Here is a 22,009-nt window from a genome sequence, read left to right on the forward strand (position 1 = left end):
AGACGGAATTGCAGGATCCAGACATAAAAACGGAATTTACTGTATAACACGGAATATCACAGAATTTAAATATGAATCTTGCACATTGTGTGCATCTCTGTATGAATGAATGGCACAGACGTACGGTTTCGTTTACTACACACATATTGTGTGCACATGACACTCGCTGTTTTCAGCCTCTGCCAACTCAATATATGAGTACATAAAAACATAAACAATATCTAGAACTGAGTCACTTCATTAGCGTTTTACTGTTACTAGAGAAAAACCATTATCATATCATATACAGACTTCCAAAGATCTTCACAGCAACCCATCAAAATAAAAGTTCGATTTGACCTGAAAAAAATATTACTTAATGTAACAACAGCACTACTATTACGAATAAAATATTGTTAAAACAATATGTAAGTTGGATTTACCAGAAAAAAATTGACGAGAATTTATTTACAAGAAAATTGTAAATACACAACAAAAATTTTTTATAAAATCTAAGTAACCTTTATAAATTAATTAGACATAGTTTCGATTATTATAATGTAATGAAACGATTAAAATGGAAGCCAGACAATTAATACAATGATTCACAGAATTTGATCAAAATTGAGAAAAATAACACATTTTATAGGGCCTTAATTGTGAACATTTTAGTCAGGTATAGTATCAAAGTCAAAATTTTGGTATCATGACCACACTACTTCACCGATCTGTGTCATAATCCACATTTACACCCCATTCACACTTTGCTTTAATTTCACAGATGAAAACAAAGTGACATTTTAAATGATTTTGGTTTTAGTTTGTGTCATTTTAAACTGCTTAGAACTAAATTTTTGATAATGAATTTAAATCAATGTCTGTTTATTCGTTTCTTTGAGTCTCATTTGTACACTAGGGGGCGACAGAAACTGTACATAGGACCTACAGCATGTTCACATAAATGCTGTTCTTCTGAAATTTATATTCAGCAAAAAATCCTAAAAAAAAATTTAATGTATCACAATTTCAACAAAAATATTCAGAATTCAAATAAGTGCAGCCTTGGTGAGCAGCAGAGGCTTTTTTTCAAAAACATTACAATGTTTTATATATGTTCATGTCTTTCTTTCTTCAGTCGTAAAGAAATTGTTTCTTGAGGAAAACATTTCAGAATTTCTCTCCATATAATGGACTTCTATGGTGCCCCGACTTTGAACTTCCAAAAATGCAGCTTCAAAGAGCTCTAAACAATCCCAGCCGAGGAAGAAGGGTCTTATCTAGCAAAAAGATTAGTTGTTGTTTTTTAATAAAATTACAATTTATATACTTTTTAACCTCAAACGCTCATATTTTCTTGCTCTGCCTGAACTTTTTTTCCGGTTCAAGACGGTTAGGATATGTCAAAAAACTCCCATCTTATTTTCTCCCTCAACTTCAATATAGCAATAGCAATCATTTTAAAATCATCCTACATCGCTGCAGAAGTACCGACCCAGTGTTTGCAAAGTGAACATGCAAAGAAGATCAAACAGCCTTAAAGGAACACTCCACTTTTTTTGGAAATAGGCTCATTCTCCAACTCCCTCCGAGTTAATAAGTTGATTTTTACCGTTTTGAAATCCATTCAGCCGTTCTCCTGTTCTGGCGATATCACTTTTAGCATAGCTTAGCATAGATCATTGAATCCTATTAGACCAATAGCATCGCGTTCAAAAATGACCAACGAGTTTCCATATTTGTTGTATTTAAAACTTGACTCTTCTGTAGTTATATCGTGTACTAAGACCGGTGGAAATGCAAAGCTGTGAGTTTCTAGACTGATAAGATTAGGAACTACACTTCCATTCCGGCGTAATAGCCAAGGAAGTTTGCTGCAGTAATATGGCCGAAGCAGGTGGAGTATTATCAGAAATGAGTTCCCAGCTAGTTTAGCATTTGCACATGTGCTGCGTGGTATTACTGCTCCTGCTTCAGCCTTATTACGGCAGCAAACATCCTTGTCTATTACGCCGGAATGGAAGTGTAGTTCCTAATCTTATTGGCCTAGAAAATTGAAGCTTTGCATTTCCACCGGTCTTAGTACACTATATAACTACAGAAGAGTCAAGTTTTAAATAGGACAAATATCGAAACTCGTTGGTAATTTTTGAACGTGATGCTATTGGTCTAATAGGATTCAATGATCTATGCTAAGCTACGCTAAAAGTGATATCGCCAGAACAGGAGAACGGCTGAATGGATTTCAAAACGGTAAAACTCAACTTATTAACTCTGGGGGAGTTGGAGAATGAGCCTATTTCCAAAAAAAGTGGAGTGTTCCTTTAACAAAAAAAGTAAAACAGCATTGTAGGACTATTTTGAAGTTGAGGGAGAAAATTAGATGGCATTTTAGTTCAGGCAGAGAAAGACAAGACAAGCATTTTGAAATTAAAAAGTATATAAATTGTAATTAAAAAAAATAAGAATAACTGATAATTTTGCTAAATAAGACCCTTCTTCCTCAATTGGGATCATTTATAACTGCATTTGGGATCATTTGAAGGTGCATTTAAACTACATTTTGTAAGTTCACACTCGGGGCACCATAGAAGTCCACTATATGGAGAAAAATCCTGAAATGTTTTCCTCAAAAAAAGAAAGACATGAACATCTTGGATGACTAAAGGGTGAGTACATTATCTGTAAATGTTTTTTCTTGAAGTGAACTTCTCCTTTAATTGCTATTATTATTTTTACTTAATTTAGTGCAGGGTTGTGACATGAAGTGTTAATATTCCATGTACAACTCTAAATAAAAGCTAGGTTTAGACATAATGTGTCCCTTTTTGTGCCATTCTAAAGTAGTGCGTTTAAAACCTCCTTTAGTTCAAATGGAAAATGGCAAATGCATCTTTGTAGTACAACACCATTGGGTGTTTTGTTGACTTAATGATAGCCTTCAAAATGTCATAGCGTCACATGTGTGACATGTCAACCACCCGAAAGCATTATGTAATGATGTAATTAAGTTATTATTGACTGTTCCTGGTGCTCACATTGAAGGCTGTAAAACACGTGGACATGCAGATGTCATTGTGATCAGAAATGAGACATCTGACATGTGTACTAAATTTATTTAATGTCAGAATATCCCTTCATGAGTAATGTATTTGCTGCTGTGGGCTGTGCATGTGCATCCACGTGTTTGTTACACTCCTCCTGACTTTTTTTTTTTTTTAGGAGCGTCTCTGACAGAGTCCACGCTCAAGACAGTTCCTCAGGTAGTGAACGTACAGGAACTGAAGGATAAAGGTCCGCCCATACCTGTGTCCACCGTCATCAGGTGAGAGACTATCACACTGCAACCACAGCAGGGGAATTACAGGCCTTTCGCACTGAATAAAGCACTGATGGATGCTCTGCATAAGTGCTGATTGAAAATGCATGCAGTATGCATCATTCTGGGTTGTTTTTGTTTAACTGCAGTAGTTCATTTGCTCACACTCATTATGCACAGCATAAGCATGTGCTTAGAACAAATCTGATGTTCATTCGCTGCACTGACTGTGTGTGTGTGTGTGTGTGTGTGTGTGTGTGTGTGTGTGTGTGTGTGTGTGTGTGTGTGTGTGTGTGTGTGTGTGTGTGTGTGTGTGTGTGTGTGAGTGAAATCCTCTCTCTCTGTCTAAAATGAGGCCGTCGTCAGGGTCAGATTGGAGTGTTTATTATGGGCTGTGCGTGTGTACCCCGTCCTGTTTTAACCTTTCACATGAGCTCATCTGCCCTCAGGGGTGCGCTTAGACCACAAATTGCGAGCGCGTTCACTCAGACTCTTATTTGCAGCGCTGCATGATGAACAACAGCAGCTGGATGCGTGATACGTGTGTTGACCTATGAGAGCGACGGCGGCTCTCAGTTAAATGTAGAAATGCATGTTAAAGGATTAAAGCTTGAATAGCTTTGAATATTATTAAACCAGCATTTGACATTTGCTGGACTGCATGGTCACATGACCACACATCTGTCCATCACAGCACATTACTGTTTGGTGTTTCTCTCAGGTAGCTGACTGCCATCGCCGGATATGATTTAAGGGTTGCTAGTGTGTTTATTATGTGGATTTATTCTTTTTTTATGTGTACTTACTATAGTAATAACAGTGATTTATGTGTAATTGTAAGAAATTAACCCTAAACCGAACCCTTATCCTACAGTGAGTACATGTTTATTTGTGTAATTACTAATGCTGTCAATAGATTAAAAAAATAGCTACTGAATCATTTTTTTTCTTAAATTAATTGCAATTAATCATAAAGAATCCCACCTAACATTTAGTTTTTAAATTGAATAAATTTCACACTCAATCTTCAAATTAATGTAAGAACAACATATAGAAGGCCTATTTTTAATATTTGTTAAATTGTATATATATAACTGAAGGTATTCATCACTGCTACCAATATTACTTATGTCCAGGGCTCTACGTATACTAGGAGCACTTGTTAAAAAATTTAGGAGCACAGTCGATTTCAGGAGCACATTCTAAACAACAATCAAAAAATCTGATAAAAAATTTGCCTCCCCATTACGAGGTGATATTTGACTTTTAGGAATTTTGTTTTTACCTTTGTTTTTACCTTTTCATATGTTTAATGAGGCTCAGAGGTGGCATGAGTGCAATCCAATTCATAAATTCATGTTGAGATTAACGTTTTAAATATTTTGAATACAGAAATATTAAAGATTTAACTCTCTGACTTCCAAGGGCTTTTGGGGCCCTGAAAAAGTTTTGACGTGCCCTGACATTTGTGCTTTTTTCAGTATCTTAAGAACATATTAATGACTAAAATCCGATTAGATTGTAATTAGCACAAATTGGGCTACAATAATATGTAAGCAACATGAATGTACATGTTTGTGTTTTTGAGAAAACGGTGTTCATGTGTGGTTAGTGAAAAACTAAAGTTTTGAAGTCACCGAAATAAGGCCATGAAACACATACAGAAGATTTGTTCACAAGACTTTTGATAATTGGATGTGGTAGGCTAGAATTTTTTTTTAACCAAATTATGTGAAAATCATCTCGTTCACTCGTTCAGAGAAAATATCGAGATATAAATTTTCTAAAACATGTTTTGTAATTCTAAGGGAATATGCATAGGAGTGGCAATGACCATGAATATTTAGCAATTCACACCTGAGAGACAAAGAGCCCTCCCCTAAAGGCCCCTCAATGACTGACTATGACTATTAGGTAAGGAACAATGTGAGAAGATTCAAAGAATGGAGTTTTAGATTATTGTGTTTTATTTACAACACAGTATAATCAAAACATACATAATGAAGGTCAAAGATGCATTATTGAGCACCCTGATCTAACCACAGAGATGTGGACAGACTTTGTGTAATTTCTGAAAACTTTTTCTGAATTCTGTTCAACAAGTGAAACAAGTCAGTCATACCTGATATTTAAGTCACTGCAAAAATTCATCAGTAGTCTAGGAACTTGTCTTGCACTAGAATACCAGTGTAGTTGAACATCTGAAGTTGGTAAAGCGCTCTCAGAGGAAAACAGTTTGAAAAGATCTGCCAGCAGGTGGCGGCAAGACACTGATTTAATCAAGACATCATATCATATTCATTTGATTCGTTCAGGAATAAAGCAAGTGTCTTTATGAATGAGAAATTGAATTATTTCACTAGATTCGTTTAAAAAGCATGTTCATTTATAAATGAAACACCGCTGTGTTTGAGTGGAGATGCGCAGTATGTACTGAAAAGTATACTTTTTCTTCACAAAAAGGTACATACTTTTTGGGCATAGTATAAATAGGCAAATTAGGAAGCAGCAAGACAGACAAGCAGACAGATGGAAAGAGAGAGCTACTGCCCCTCTGAGTCTGTGCATCTATCAAAAGTGATCGGCGGCATCGTATCTGCTTATAGTGGAACTTTAAGTTCGTTTTCTTTAGGAACAGTGCAGTTGATACCTCGCTTGTGAAAAATTACATGCTGTTTAAGTTGGTAATCATCAGAGAAGCACTAACAACATTAGCACGTATGTTAACGTGTGTGTGCGTCTGTACGAGAGAAAGATGGGGAGAAATAGAGTATGTGCTTTCCATACAGAATCATTTTGTGGATAATCTGTCATTGTTATCCTATTGTTTACCGTATTTATTTGTTTGGCCAGTATCGCTGTGGGTTTTGGTTATTTTGCTATTTTAGGACCTTTGAAATAACTGAAATCATGTGGCGAAGTGATATAGACATGTAATGCGGTCATGAGCTGCCTGGAACTGCGTCCGCAGTGCGTTTGCCTGAAAATAATGCAAACCTTAGAACGTTCATCAGCCAATCAGATTCAAGCATTCAACGGCCCTATAGTATAATGTATTATCATTAACATTACAGTTACTGTTATAATTGGCATTAACATGGTAGTTCAGGTTGTTGTTTTGACCTATAAGTGTGTCCTTTTTTTGTTTTGTTTTTTTGTTTTTTTTGGCCAGTGTTGTGTGCTGACACTAGGGGTGCAACGGATCGCAGATGATCCGTGATCCGTACGGACCGGACCCCACGGTTCGGTACGCATGTGGTTCGCGGATTACCTGTTAAGTTGAACCTTCATAGAGTAAAAGTGTATAATTTGCATATGTTTTGTCTTGCCAATTTACCCATTCAAACTACTTAAACTGCTGCAGCAAAAGAGAACACGCGTGCTGTTTCTTTCTTTCTTCCTTTTTTTTTTTTTTTTTTTTTTTTTTTTTTTACCGCTGCCGCACATACCTGAAGCGAGCACGCACACAGAGAGAGAGAGAGAGAGACAGAGAGAGACGTGCGATTCAAACTGCGTGATTCACAGATTGATTCCTCTTTAAAACTTCTCTTAACATAAATACAAAGTTATGTTTAATACCCGTTTTGGTATTCTGGTAAACACAGTCGGTTATGTCTTCAGTGAACCGAAACAGCTGAGAAAGATGCGTGCCAGTATTAGAGACGTGCATTAGGCCTTAAAGAGACAGCGTCCTATAAATACCTGCAGTGAGAAGCACTAGTTATTTTACAATTAAATACTAAATTTCTGCACCTGAATACTAGTGTAAATGATTTTATTAGTAAATTTATGTTGTATTAATCTACACTTGTCATTTTTGTAATTGACTTTATTAGTTCAGCTAGTAGTTTTTGCTGTGGATTAGAAGTACTTAAAGGTAGCATTCAGTAATTATTAAAAAAGAAAAAAAAAATTTTTTTGGTTTTGTTTGTTTTTTGCTGATCCGAAAAATGATCCGATCCGTGACTCCAAATCCGTGATATGATCCGAACCGTGAGTTTTGTGATCCGTTGCACCACTAGCTGACACACAGCAGGATGTGAGAGTTTGTGGTCAGCGCTGTGAGTGATATAATTTGACATCATTTCCTGTGCTGATGGCATGGCTTGTGCTGTCCGAGCTCAGTAAAGGTGCATCTAATGTCTGTGTTTCTGAGCGTTGTGTTGCATGCGAGCAGCATCTGTGTGTGAATGCACATGAGAGTGTGTCCCATGCAACTTTAACCCAGACCCATGTATTATTAACGCTCGAGCTGCTCCGCCTGAGGCAGCGGCTGCACACAGGTGTACACACAGAGACACACATGGATATAGCTGCAGACCACAACAGTAGTCACACTGTTTCTGCAGTATGTCAATGATCAAATACATCTGCCAGAATCACAATGCATCAAACTCTAAACCTGACCTTCCATGTCTTCTTGATTCGTTATTTGATCAGAATGCTAGATACTCAGACATTTTTACACTAGGTTTAATTAAAACTTCAAACACACGTTTATTTCCTGTATGGTGAAACCTTCTGACAAACATAGTGAGGGCACAAGTAGCATGAGGTATACTAGCTTTTCAAAAAGGAGCTGCTCTATAATGCATGCAAAAAATTGTTTGCATGTAATTCAAACATTGTCACATGATTATTTAATTTATAAACCTTTATCTAAATTTCTGCTCAGATAACGGTTCATTATAATGCACTGCAGTTTTTTTTGTGCAATACTTTAAATGCCCAATCTCTTTGAAGCTGGTTGATATCGTACAATTAGAACAATTATTAAAGCTTTAATTTAATTAATGTAGTTACTGTCATTGAAAGGAAGTGAGCTTTTAATGCCTTTACTAAAAGTTACTCATATGTACCGTTGCAAACGAAACTAGATAAAGTTTGTCAAGACAAACTTTAAGTTGGCTTAAAAAAAAAGATTGATCAGAAAGTGTGAAAAAGTTTAAGTTTTAAAAGTTTTAGAAATTGTATAAATGTTATGGTTTTCAGTCCGAAAAAGATTGAAGTTTAAAGTAGATTTAAAGCTAAAAGATTTAATGTTTTGAAGGCAATACAGTCTGTCAGATGGATGGATGGAAACATGGATAGATAGCATGTTGCTAGCATGTTTCTAACTTATCTAGCATATATCTAGCATGATTAGCATGTTGGTAACATGTTGCTACCATGTTTCTACCATGATTAGCATGTTGTTAGCATGATTCTAACATGTTTGTAACATGATCAACATGTCAATAGTGTGTTGCTAGCATTTGGATAGCATGTTATTATTACCATGTTTCTAACCTGATTAGCATGTAGCTAGCATGATTAGAATGTGGCGAGTGTCGCGTTTATTTTCGGTCCGCCGGGAAACAAAGCGCAGACTGATTTACTCGCCGTTTTGCTAAAATGTGCTTATGCAGACGCCATTGTTGTTATACACATTTGCGACGTTCGCGAACAAACGCTGCTTGTTCTCCCTCTTCTTCGTTATCTTTCAATGCTGGTTATTTCAATGACTGACTTGTTGCACGCCAGTCTGTTGTTGTGGGGGCATTTCCACACACCAAAACGTGACGCTGAACGAAACAAACGGTGATTGGTTGTTTGACATCTCGATCAAAGAGTCTTATGGGTGGGCCTTGGCCAATGAAAGCTGCCATGAATTCCAGACCTTCAGCCGTCAGTCTGAAGGTCTGGCTACGCGAGACTAGTATGTTTCTAACATGATTAGCCTGTTAGTAGCATGTTGCTAGCATGATTAGAAAGTCGTTAGCATCAGTAGCCTGTTGTTAGCATGATTAGCAAGTTACTAGCGTGATTAGCATGTTGTTAACATGATTCTAATTGCTAGGCATAGATGAGTTTAAATGGATTAGTAAATATAGTACATAGAAGGAAGCTTAATTGAGTCTCATTGGATTTTTGGCAGTTGGAGTTTGAATAGTGTTTGCTCATTTGAACATTCCGTCAATGCAAGTCTGTGGAAGTTTTCCCAGTTTTAATCATCATTTTTAGGAAAACAGTAAGTCGGATAAGTTAGAAAATATATAACAACTGGAGTCAGATCAGTCTGAAGATCTGGGCTGAGTTTGGAGTTTGTAGAGTTAAAGCTCTAGGAGGCGTAGCAGTCAGAAATTGTTAACATACAGAGGCTGAAACACTAGTGTAGTGCATACATGTGTGCGTCTCTTTCTGTCTGTATTAAGGTCTCATTCTGATGCTGAAAGAGACAGATGGGTAACATCCTCACACACACACATTTGTGTTCATTTGGTTTGTTCACCATATAGAGGTCAGGTGACCATTGTAATGAGGTCACTGCGATTCAAGCAGAGATTCTCATCTCTCGTCTTCCTCTGCTCTAGTTACCGCTCTTCTTCTTCATCGTGGTCACATGAGCGTCGGCTGTTCTGCCTGTTCACTCTGTGTCTGTCTCACCGGCGCTACGGTGGCAGATATTTGTCCTGAACGGCCCGCAGGACACGTTCCACGTGAACTTCCTGTGCTGCATGAGCATCACGTTCACAGGCTCAGACGTGAAGGGAAAACAAACGTGAACACAGAACATCAGACCTCTTTTGTTCAAATGCTCAGATGTATCCCAGCGTTCCTAAACACAAAGCCATGCATCTGTAAATATGGGTCTTTGACACACATTAGCCGCATTTTCCATCCAACCAATAGCAAGCGTGCTAGAGCTTGCAAAACACAGATTCAGACACCAGCAAGTACAGTGCAAAAAATGCGATTCTTACTTAGATTTTGTGTCTTGTTTCCAGCCAAAATATCTAAAATATCTGTTCTTAATTCAAGGATTTTTCAGAAAAAAAACAAGTCAAAATTGAGTGCGTTTTTGCTTGAAACAAGCAAAATAATTTGCCAGTGGGGTAAGAAAAATAATCTTGTTTTCTGTTTGAAATAAGATTTTTTTTTCTTACCCCATTGGCAGATTATCTTGCTTGTTTTAAGCAAAAACTCACTTAATTTTGACTTGAACAAGAACAAGAAAATAATTTTTACTTGTCTAGAAAATCCTTTTTGATTTAAGAATTTTCAGATATTTTGGCTAGAAACAAGACAAAAAAAAATAGGAAGTAAAAAAAGCATTTTTTGCAGTGTAGAGCACCCTCATGCAGAAACGTATGCCTCACAGATGTAATACCGTATTGACCCATATATAAGACAATGTTTTTTTTTCTTTCTTTTATTTCTCTAATGCATCTGAAAAAACACGATTGTCTTATATTCAGGGTCTAGATTTTGACATGTCAATAATACATCCACAACAATAGGTGGTGCCAAATATGCGTAAAACGAGTTAGAACATCGTGAGTGAAAACAAAATAAAAAGAAAAGCATACAGTGGCATGAGTCATGACTTTCATGTTAGTCTGATGGACCAAACTTGATTTTAAAATAAGAAAGTACCCAGATTTAAAGACTACAATAAGATTTCACTTCTACTGTTAATGAAATGTTGGTAGGCTACTTTGAGATGGATAGCCTAATTGTTATATAATTCAGATGGGCTATTTATTTAAACTATTCACCATACTTTCAAAACAAAAATTAAAATAGGAAGAATGTGCAATATGAAAAATAATATAAGAAAAAAATAAATCTGCATATGTCCTAACTCTGGATTTCTGTCCGTGGACTCCCTCTGTTGCTCTGGCTAAATGGATAATGGTATAATGAGACAGGAGAGATTGATGCGACTTTCTCAGATTGCATCAGTTTCAATTTAGCAGACATAAACATGAGAGTTTTGTTAGTGTTTTTCTAAATGTATGTGCTTTTTGGATTTTCAGGTTGTCTTGTGCAATTCTTTGATCACAAATAAATGAAAATTACAACATTTCCAGGACAATTTTGTCCTAAAACCCCTGAAAACACTCATGTTCTTAAAGGGATAGTTCACCCAAAAATGAAAATTTGATGTTTATCTGCTTACCCCCAGGGCATCCAAGATGTAGGTGACTTTGTTTCTTCAGCAAAACACAAACAAAGATTTTTAACTAAAACCGGTGCAGTCTACCAGCCAAATAATGGCAGTGGATGTGCACCAGACCTTTAAAAGTAAAAAAAAAAAAAAAACATGCACAGACAAATCCAAATTAAACCCTGCGGCTCGTGACGATACATTGATGTCCTAAGACACGAAACGATCGGTTTTTGCGAGAAACTAAACAGTATTTATATCATTTTTTTACCTTTGATACACAGCTACATCCTACTGTCATGAGCACGAGCCCAGCATCAGGCATGTTACATGTGTACGCTCTCTGGCGTAGAATACGCAAACGCCGGAAGCGATCTGTCTAACTATTATTGGAAAGATTAACTGAATAATCGCCAATTATTTCACCAATTAATCAATTATGCTTTGATCAGTTATTCAGCTTTTACAATTAGTCAGTGTTGAGTTACACATATTCTAACTAATAAAAAAGAAAGATAATCACTTCACTGTATTTACGCTTTGACTCTCGTAAGCCTCTCTTGAATTGCATCTGAAAGGGATGAATTACAGTCTTGCGCTACAGCCCCACACTGCTCAAAAAGCATTATTGCAGGCCCTTATATTAGGTTTTATGAGATCAAACGACTGTTCGACAGCTAAAATATTTATCAACAACTGTTTATTGTTGATGTTGTCATTAATGTTGACTAATCATTTTAGACCTAGTCATGACTCTGTTTTATGTGTGTCTGTAGCGCATCTGTTCCAGCACCGGCGGCTCAGGTGGTTCAGCAGGTTCTGGCAACGGTGGAGGCCAATAAAGTGAGTCACACATGAGCTGCTCCAAACACCAATCACTAAAGTTACTGCTGATTGAAATGTCAAACTGCTTTTTAAGAGATTTCAGTGTTAGTAACAAGAATTTCCTCTTACAAATCAACACAAGCACAAAGTCTCCAGAGTGAGCAAGCATCTACAGTGTGGTGTAACCATTGTTTTTACTTGCAGAATTCATTTCAAGGTGTATTAAAGGTTCCAGCGCCGCTGGCGGGTCCAGCCCAGACCACATCATCCAGTTTTGTGTTTGGTGAGTGTGACTTCAGGTTCCCAGAGCAGTACAAATAGTGAAGTATAAAGTTTATACTCCATTACCTGTGGAGTAATGCTGGTTTGATTGTAGTAATAAACTGGTTTGTGTTTGGCTGACGCAGGTGGTGCAGCTGCTAAACTTGATGCAGGAGCACCTTCATCCATCAGTGAGAAGAACTCAAAGGGCTTTTCATTTGCTTCGTGAGTTACTCAACATTATTACAGTGACCCTCTTAACACTTTAAGCCCACTGGCGGTATACCCCCCTCACAACAAAAATACATAATCAACTTACTTAGCAACCACTGAATGGAATAACACAAAACAAAGCTTAAAATCTCAGCTTTTCAATAAATGTAATTTAATAAATGATCATCTCTTAAGGAGTGCCGAGTTGTCCCTCTGTGATGGAGCATATACGGGCACATACTAAAATATTCATGATATTTTTTCAAAACCTTGCCTTGATCAACAAAACATTAATATCATTTGAAAGCTTAGAGACTGACCTTTACGATGCATGTGGCCAATTTGATTAACTCTATAGTAGTGCTGAGTTATTTGCAGGTGAATGGAAAAAATGTTTCCATAATTAGATTTGATCCAAAGATATTGCTCATAGAGTTTTAGCACATAAAACCCAACAGGTGCACGTAGGACTCGACAGAAAAAAACAGCTGTACTTTTCATGTTGTGCCTTTGTTAATAACTTAATGAACCATGCATAGATCGTAGAAAATTGCACATCATCATTTTCAAAATTCACACAATTAAAAAGGACCCAAATTTGATCTAAGGATATTCCTTATGATGTTATAACACATAAAACCACAATAAGCTTAATTAAAAAATAAAAAAAAACATAACTTCATAAACCATGCATAGATTGTGGAAAATCGCACGTCATTATTTTCAGAAATGTTCCCAAAAAAGAGCCCAATCTTACTATAATCTGTCCTTTAGATCTAAAGATATTCATTGTCAAGTTTTAACACATAAAACTCCAAAGGCGCATATGTTATAGATTTTACATGGTTTTTACGCTTGTCATTTCATAAAACATGCTCTGATTGTGGAAAATGGCACATCATTGTCAATAGCGGAATTTAACCAAAATCAATCAGTCCAAAATCAAAACTATCTAATGCGTTTTTAATGTGTAAATAATACCTAAACCCATGAAGTGAATAAATTATTTGGGAGAGCTTTATTGAACATATAAAATGTAAAAGCCAGCATGTTTCTGTCTATTTTATCTTGCATTGATATTATCAATATTGTGAAATTGCAATAGCAAAACTGTCTAGATATTACCGTGGTCACATGACGATAAGAAACGGGGGGAAAAAAAACAAGAAGTGTAGTTTTTAGAATTTATTTAAACTTCTTGTTCTAACATAAAAGGTCTTCATGTTTTGGAACATTATGCTTTGACACAGTATCTGTCAAATGAACTAAAACCAAAAGCATATTTTTTCGTAGTATATAAGAAAAAATATGTGCATGTGTGTATTTTTATATATATATATATATATGTGTGTGTGTGTGTGTGTGTGTGTGTGTGTGTGTGTGTGTGTGTGTGTGTGTGTGTGTGTGTGTGTAAACAAAATATACACAGTACACACACATTATGTACACAAACTTTTATTGTGGATGGGATTAATTGCTGTTAATCATTGCCCAGCACCAAAAAAATAATGTCAAACATCATACAGCTTAGATAGTCATGTGTCATATGTCATTTGAAAGAGTAGAATACAATAAACATAATTGTTTGGGGCTTTGACTAAACTTAAGGCATTACTTCTGACATATGGTGACATCTAACATACTGTGTATGTCACTCAGAAAACAACAATTTCAAAACTGTCAGGGGCCAAGAAAAAGGCTACCTTGGTTTCAAATGCTCTATCTTTTGATTATGTCATTATATCACCTTAAATTTTAATTCACATACAGCTCCCATGTTCGGGAACATCACCAAAAAGTAATTTTCTGCTACATTATTTCTTTCCTGAGATATTGCAATTGAAACAAATTTGTCTTATATTTTATCACCTATTTCTCAGCATAAGAACTTTTTTTCTCTAAAATATAGAAAGATTTCTTCAAAGGATACCTACCTTTTGTCTCTCCTTGGTAAAGTTTTGGCATTTGGTATTATTTTTTGTATATGTCACTCAGAAAACAAGTTTTTAAAATGCCATCAGTGAGTCCAGGGCTAAACAAAAAGGCCTCTTTTGTTCCAAAATGCTGTAACTTTTGGATACTTCATGCTATCATCACAATTTTGAAACAGTTACAGCTAACATGTTGGGGAACATCACATACTTTATTTCTGTCCAGAGATATTCAATGTCAAATATTACAGAAATGTAAAATTTCTATTGAGCACACAAATGTTTCTTACATTTTATCAGCTATTTCTCAGGAGGAGAATGTCCAAATGAAACTAGTTTTCTATCAGACGATACCAACCTTTTGACTCTCCTTGCTATAGTCTTGGAGATATGAGTCATTACTTTTGTCACTCAAAAATAAAACAAAACTTCAGGGAAGCAAAAATGCCTTACAGGGCTTAAAGGGTTAAACTCGGTACAGGTCTTCGTGGCTGTTGTTGATTATTATGAATGTTTGTTTTGATCTAGTCTATATTATTCATACGGATTTGCTCTTGTGCGTCTTCAGGAGCACTTCTGATGTACTGGAATATTAAAGGGGTCCTATTATGCTTTTTCACTTTTTGAACTTTAGCCAGTGTGTGGCGTGTATGTTTGGGCATAAAAAACATCTACAAAGTTATCTGAGGTGGAAAGAGTAAAAAAAATATGCTACTCAAGTAAAAGTATTGTTACTTCAATAAAATTTTACTTAATTACAAGTAAAAGTACTGGTCAAAAAATCTACTCAAGTTAAAGTAAAAAGTAACTCATTTAAAAATTTACTCTGATTAAAATTTACTGAGTTTATTTTTTATTTTATTTTTTTGAACAGCAGGGGTTGGTGGGGGGTTATAGTGTTATTCAAAAAAGACAAGGGGATATAAATCTCAACCTGGTTGTTTTTAATTGGGGAAACAACTTTACAAATTAAAGCGCAATAAAAACAAATAAATAAGTTACAGTAAAAAAAAAAAAAAAAGACCATATAAAACATTTAGTGCAAATGATCCCATAAAACTTTAAACATCACAACCACTGCATAAACTGTGGATTCAGTATATCAGGGGTTCCCAACCTTTTTTACTCCGGGGCCCTCCTCCTTTTCTGGTCAATTTTGCAAAGCCCCCTATGCCTGACATGTCCTCTTATTTATTATCTAATTTTTTATTTACTTACTTCCGCAGTAAAGACGAAAGTATTTATTTTTAAACCCTTTTTATTAACCAAAACATCTGTTTTGCCTTATTATTATTCTACTGCGTGTTATAAAAAACTCTAAAAAACTTTAAATTAAAACTTTAAATATACCTTATAACCTTTAAAGAAAACCTCTGCTCAATTCTAACTTTTTAAAATTATACATATAGATTTAAAGCACCTGAAATCCTTACTTCAGACATTCTTTACAACTTCAGAGTACTTTTTCTTAAATAACTGAACCTGCCTTACCAAACAGGACAACAGGGAGATGCCAAAAGACCACTAAACGTATCCCTTTGAACTTTACTGACTGAATATCAACTGTTTGAATCCATTAAAAAATTAACATACGAATTCAAACTACAGCAAATACATTCTGAATCTGTTGAAACACATCGATGTGAAGGTTTGACAAAGACACGATCAGTGAACTGTCAGTGCGCGCCTGATGCTCATAAACACCGAGCCTCACTCCGCTTCTATGGATGAGCATCCATTATAAAACACTCACAGGACAATAATTTGGACAACTAGGGATAGGGAACGATAGGGATCAGAGCCCAGAGAGCGTGCATAGTTTTTGAATCAACAGCGGACTTATGCGTGCCTAATATATGATATACACGAGTGTTATACATTAGGCACGCGCAAGTTTGTTATTACCTTTAGATTAGTGCTACGGTTTGCTTCATCCATGCAACCGAGAGATGTAACTCTGCCTAACTGTGCCTTGTCCATCTCCATCTTTCTTGAGTTAGCGCGCTGCGTTTGTTCTCCCGCTCATTAAGCAATCAGTAGATTCCCGTTTTGTAAAAAAAAAAAAAAAATCCATATTTAAAACGTAAGAATCACTTTAATCTAGTTTGCTGCTTTGGGAAGGGGTGCAGCAGGGTGGAACGCGGTCTACGCTGTTTGCCAATCACAACGCAGTGGGACTGCTGACCAATCACAATACGTTTGGTTTTTTGGAAGGTGGAGCCCAGAACTAATCGAGCCGTTTGTGCCAGCCTGGGGAGAAAGCTATTGTAATAATGTAAATTATGTGAAAAAAAAAAAGCCTTTTTTTGGAACAACTAAGCATGACAGCATGTTCAAGTACACCCCAAAAACAAAATAAAGACTTTGTAAAGGAGCGTAATAGGACCCCTTTAAGCGTGTCTAATGTCTTTATATTGTTTGCATATAAATATGAACTCCAGTATGTGGTTTAGACATAGTCTGCTATTTGTTGTTTCACAGGTCATCAGGGTTCAGTTTCACCTCTCAATCACAGGACAACAACAACACTCAAGGTATCATCTCCATATGTGTCTCGTCATTTAGAAATGCAAACATTTGAACTCACTCATTTTATATTTAACACTATATTAGTCAGAAATGCCATGCCAATGGCACAGGAGTCAATGCCATGAGAATCTGCAGAATTTTTCACATAATTCAGAGCCAGTGTTCTCAACCGGGGGCTGGGACCCACTAAGGGGCCTTAGCAAACTTCCAACTGGGCCTTAAGATGACCTAAAATGATTTCAAATAACAAAACATGAGCAAAAACTAAAAATCAAGAGAATTCTTATTTTAATTCAGCCCCAATGCAGAATATGTGAGAAACTCTGCAGGTTGCCAATGGCTTGATGGTCACACCTCTCTTATTAAATTTATTTTTGTTTCCCCTACTTTTCCAAATAGCAAAGAGTTCTGCCCTACCTGGCAAGTTCTCTTTTGCAAGCAGCACGGGAGCAAAGATGGCGTTTGGTCCTGTGGGGTCTGAGGAGCCTTTTTCCTTTTCTCCTAAACTGCCATCTCCCGCACAGAGCATAAGCTCCTCTACACCACCTCCTGAGGCATCCAAACTCCCTCAAGCTCCCAAAGTCCAGGGCAGTGCTGGAGAAACTCTCGGTTCCTTTTCTGGCTTAAGAGTGGGCCAAAGTGAAGAAGCAAAGGAAGCTCCAAAGACCACCTTGGGTTTCTCCTTTGCACAACCTGGCAATGGATCTACAGGATTTGCATTTGGTTCGCCACAAATCAAGGCTGCGGAAACTGGAAGTTCATCAGAATCAACAGGCGCTGCAGCAGAGGCTCCAAAGACGACTCCAGCACCAGGATTTGGCTCATCTTCATTCACCTTTAAACCGCAGGAAGGAAATACTCCCTCAATAAAACCAGCTTTCACCATTCCCTCGACGTCTACCTTTTCAACAGCTACCACTTCTTTTGGCAGTCTTCTGCAAGCACCTCTGTCAGAGACGCAGACTCTTCCAGCAAAGCCCCTCCAGCCAGAAACAACGACTTTAATTGAGCCGGCTCCCTCCACTGAAACTGAACCTAAGGAACCTCCAGCAGAACCCAGTCCTAAACCACCAACCTTAAATGCTCCATCAGTCGTACCAGTCACTGAAGCCGCTGCTCCCACCAGTGCTGAGCCCACTACAGCTCCTTCCATCAAGCCCCCAACTCCTCCAACTCTTGGGGTGTCGCCTACACCACCTCCCTCAGTTACCCCACCATCTGAGATACCGGTGCCTATTTCCGAGCCTCCTGCAGCAGAGCCAGTCTCTGTTCCTCCCCCTGAGCCCACCAGCACTTCCATAGCTACTCCTGTACCCCAAGAGACACCAGCAACCACCTCATCTTTAGCTCCAGCATCTGACCAACCAGGCTCAATCTTTGCCCCACCTTCAAGTGGCACAGACAGTCTGACAGCAGGAGCCATGAATCTTACCAATGTCGTCGCTACAGTGGCCTCCTCCGTCCCATCTGCAGCCATCACCACCAGCACAGCTCCAACACCAACCCCAACCCCAGTCTTTGGACAACCCACTTCCGTGGTTCAGAACACAGCATTCGGATCTAACGTCTTTGGCGCCAATTCTGCCACCTCTGGCTTTAGCAAACCTGCCTTTGGACAGAGTCCCAGTGCAGGTTTCGGCCAGCCTGCAGCCACCGGCTCTGCTAGCAGCTTCAATTTTGGTCAATCAGCATTTAGTTCAAGTTCTGGTTTTGGGCAGCCAGCCACAGCTGCCACCACATCGGCCACAAGTAATGGAGGAGGAGGACCGTTTGGATCCTCTAGCACCAACAGTGCCAGTTCCTTCTCCTTCGGAGCCAGCGGCACCAGTCCTGCTCCCAGCACTGTCACTGGGCTCTTTGGGCAGAGCGCCGCTCCTGTGTTTGGACAGCCCAGCTCAGGCTTTGGCCAAGGATCTATGTTTGGGAGCAACACCACCACAGCATCATCCTCTGGTTTCGGCTTTGGACAACAATCAGGTGGGTTTTCATAATGTGCACTGGTCAGTGTGGTCTGTTGTTACAAATTCCGACAGAAAGGGGTGTAGAAATAATGCAGTTGTAGTGGATAAGGCCACAAGGCTGGTGATAACTGAGAAGTTGCTGGATTAGACTTGCTCTATAGTTGTTTGATAGACCATTTTTACAGAGGTACAGGCCTTAGTGAAATACTACTGCTAAATCCTTGTCTAATGGTGGAGATTACCTTATACCAACCTGAGAATCACTTTCTCTGGTAATATTTCAGCAATCATTTTGTTTGTTTTCTGTCAACTGTTAAAAAGCAGAACTAGCTACTTGTAAATTATTCGCTATTGATTAAGGTTGTGTTCACAGTTGTAGTTCGATTTGTTTGGTTCATTTGGTCCGGACCAAATAGGAAAATGTTAAATTTGGTCCTGTTCTGCTTAGCGTTCACATTGGCAATTTTGACAGTGAATCTAAAGATACCGAACTTAAAGCCAAAGTCGTACGTTCACAACCTGACCGCACCAAGGTTCGGATTGCATCGTTCACACTTACTCAGATAAACTGCACTAACAGATCAATCGCACCAGAGTTTGTTTTAATCAAACCAAACATGACAGCAGTGTGAACACACCCTAAATTGGTCAAAGTGGTTTGCAAAAAGGTGTCACATTGTTTGATTAATTCAAACAGTTCATTCAGTGAATTGTGCCCCACTACTGATGAAAGGCTAGGAACGATCCTAACTAGAAGTGAGACCTGAGCCTTCACCAGATCAGTACTCTTAACCCCAGAGGGATTGTCCCACATTTATACATGAGCCTGATAATGTAGATTACAGAACAGAGCTTCTTGGTGTAATTGCAGTTTGCTCACTGTGAAGCCGGCAGCACGTGCAGTAGGCTGTGTATTTAATTAATTTAATTGAAAACTTTTGCAATTTAATTACCACACAGGCATTATAGTGAAATCCATATGGTTGTGCAGCTCTACCTCTGTGGTTGCAAAAACAAAAGATGCTTTTCCACCATTGTCTAAGCGACTATGTTCAATCAATTCAGTTTGAGTACTCGATTTTAAAAGATCCTTGCATTTTGCCTGTGTTGAGTAACCGTCAAAATACTGGAAGTGGTGCATTCCACAAACAAAAATCTATGAAACGCATTATTAAACCGTTTTCCAAGGCTGCATGATATATTAAGCCAGTTTAAAAATAATAAAGCATAATGCTATTGTAAATTTGCAATCACAAGGATTCAATTAAAGAAATATTTATGCGATGTTGGTATAATATGCGCTTTCATTTTTTAATGCATGTAGGTTAAGTAATTGCGTCTCAGAGCGGCTCTGTTCACAGTAAATGCTGCTCCTCACAAACTGTTGTGATTTACAGTGTGTCAAACTCCATGTCTTCATATTGTTGCGAGTTTGGATTTAGTATAATGATTATCAGGGAACTCAATGTGTGCCATTTCATCAGATTTGTAAGGTAAATATTTATAAACCTATGCAAACACAGGAGAATGCATCAATCTTTCTCAATATGCTGACTGTTTATCGCAATTTCATAATTAAAGCTTAAAGCCTCGCTCTGAGTTTGAACGTTTTGATTTCCACATATTTAAAAAATTACTGTGGCTATAGCATTTCTGTTGTAAAGAAATATTAAAGGATAAGTGGACATTTGAAGTAAAGTGTAAAAACAATCGTCAGGCTGTTGGCGCCCTCTGCAGTCATTTATTATCATGTGCTATAGATCTATTGTTTATAAATCATTATGTATTTTAACAGTTTTGTTCAGTAAAACCGTGATTATTTGCTTCTGATACTTTATTTGAACTAATTATTGCATCATTGCTATCATATATGTATTTTAAGTTATTTTAAAGGCTATTGTTTGCTTAGATCTATTTTTATAACTACAAAAAAAATATTATAATCATCCGATTACTCGATTAATTATCAGAATAATCAACTTTGACTCGATTGCCAAAAATAATCGTTAGTGACAGCCCTAAAAGTGACTTATAGTGAATTCAAGGTACCTATTTTATCAGTTATTGCTTTCCCTGGGAATTGAACCTGTGACCTTTCTAGTGCCACGCTCTGCTGTTTTAGCTCCAGGAATGCATCAGTTGTTGTCTTGATGATACCATGATACTGTATGTAAACTATGCAAGGAAGCACAGGCAATGAAATGAGAACCACAGCTTATGAATTGCCAAAATAAGCTAAACAAATATGCTCCAGGCTTAAGTGTATTAAACAGCACTGTTCATTTAGCTGTGAACAGCTCATACTCCAGTGTTTTCAGCATCTCAGAGTGGCTCAGTTCACAGTAAATTTTGCTCCATATGAACGCATATCTGTGTCACTATTAAAGTGCATTCGAAAACACGTGCCAACATCTTCCCAAATTTGTAACGAAAATCAATTGTGTCTGTTGTCAACAAAAGAAAAGGTGTCTCTGCTGTTTTCCGCCAAAATGAAAGTCCAATGTTTTAACATTTGAAAATGAATAAATTAAGACTATATTAGTATTGTAAGTTGTTCTATAAAATACTTGTCAAAACTAGATAAAAAAGTAAGTCTAGACAAACTTTAATTTGGCTTGAGAAAGCCAGACCAGAAAGTTTGAATAGTTTTAAGTTTGATGGTTTTCAGTCTGAAATAGTTTGAAGTTTAAAGTATTTTTAAAAGTTTAAAGTTTGAGTCTTTTGAAGTCAATACTGTCTCAGATAGATAACATGTTACTAACTTGATTAACATGTTTCTAGCTTGATTAGCATGTTTTCTGCATGATTAACATATTACTAGCATGATTAACATGTCACTAAGATGTAATAAGTTACTAGAATGTTGCTAGCATGTTTAGCATGTTGCTAGCATGTTTCCAACATGATTAACACGTTTTTAGCATGTTGCCAGCGTGATTATCATGTCACTAGGCTGTTGTTAGCATGATTATCGTGTTGATAGCATGTTTCTAGTATGATTAACATGTTTACAACATGATTAACAAGTTATTAGCATGTTGCTAGCATTTTTAGCATGTTTCCA

The 22,009-nt window shown here is 37.2% G+C and overlaps 1 protein-coding gene across 2 annotated transcripts in view; it reads left to right on the forward strand.

Annotated features, from left to right (window-relative positions):
* nup214 (nucleoporin 214) overlaps positions 1-22,009 on the forward strand; it is a 58,106-nt gene that overhangs the window by 19,666 nt on the left and 16,431 nt on the right. For both annotated transcript variants that reach the window (XM_073840555.1, XM_073840556.1), the window contains exons 24-29: positions 3,199-3,301; positions 12,002-12,068; positions 12,255-12,333; positions 12,458-12,536; positions 16,937-16,989; positions 17,384-18,961. In XM_073840555.1, coding sequence (XP_073696656.1) covers positions 3,199-3,301; positions 12,002-12,068; positions 12,255-12,333; positions 12,458-12,536; positions 16,937-16,989; positions 17,384-18,961 — 1,959 coding nt within the window. The remainder of the gene's footprint in view (positions 1-3,198; positions 3,302-12,001; positions 12,069-12,254; positions 12,334-12,457; positions 12,537-16,936; positions 16,990-17,383; positions 18,962-22,009) is intronic.

Source organism: Garra rufa, chromosome 5 (genome assembly GCF_049309525.1).
Source record: "Garra rufa chromosome 5, GarRuf1.0, whole genome shotgun sequence".
NCBI lineage: Eukaryota > Metazoa > Chordata > Actinopteri > Cypriniformes > Cyprinidae > Garra > Garra rufa.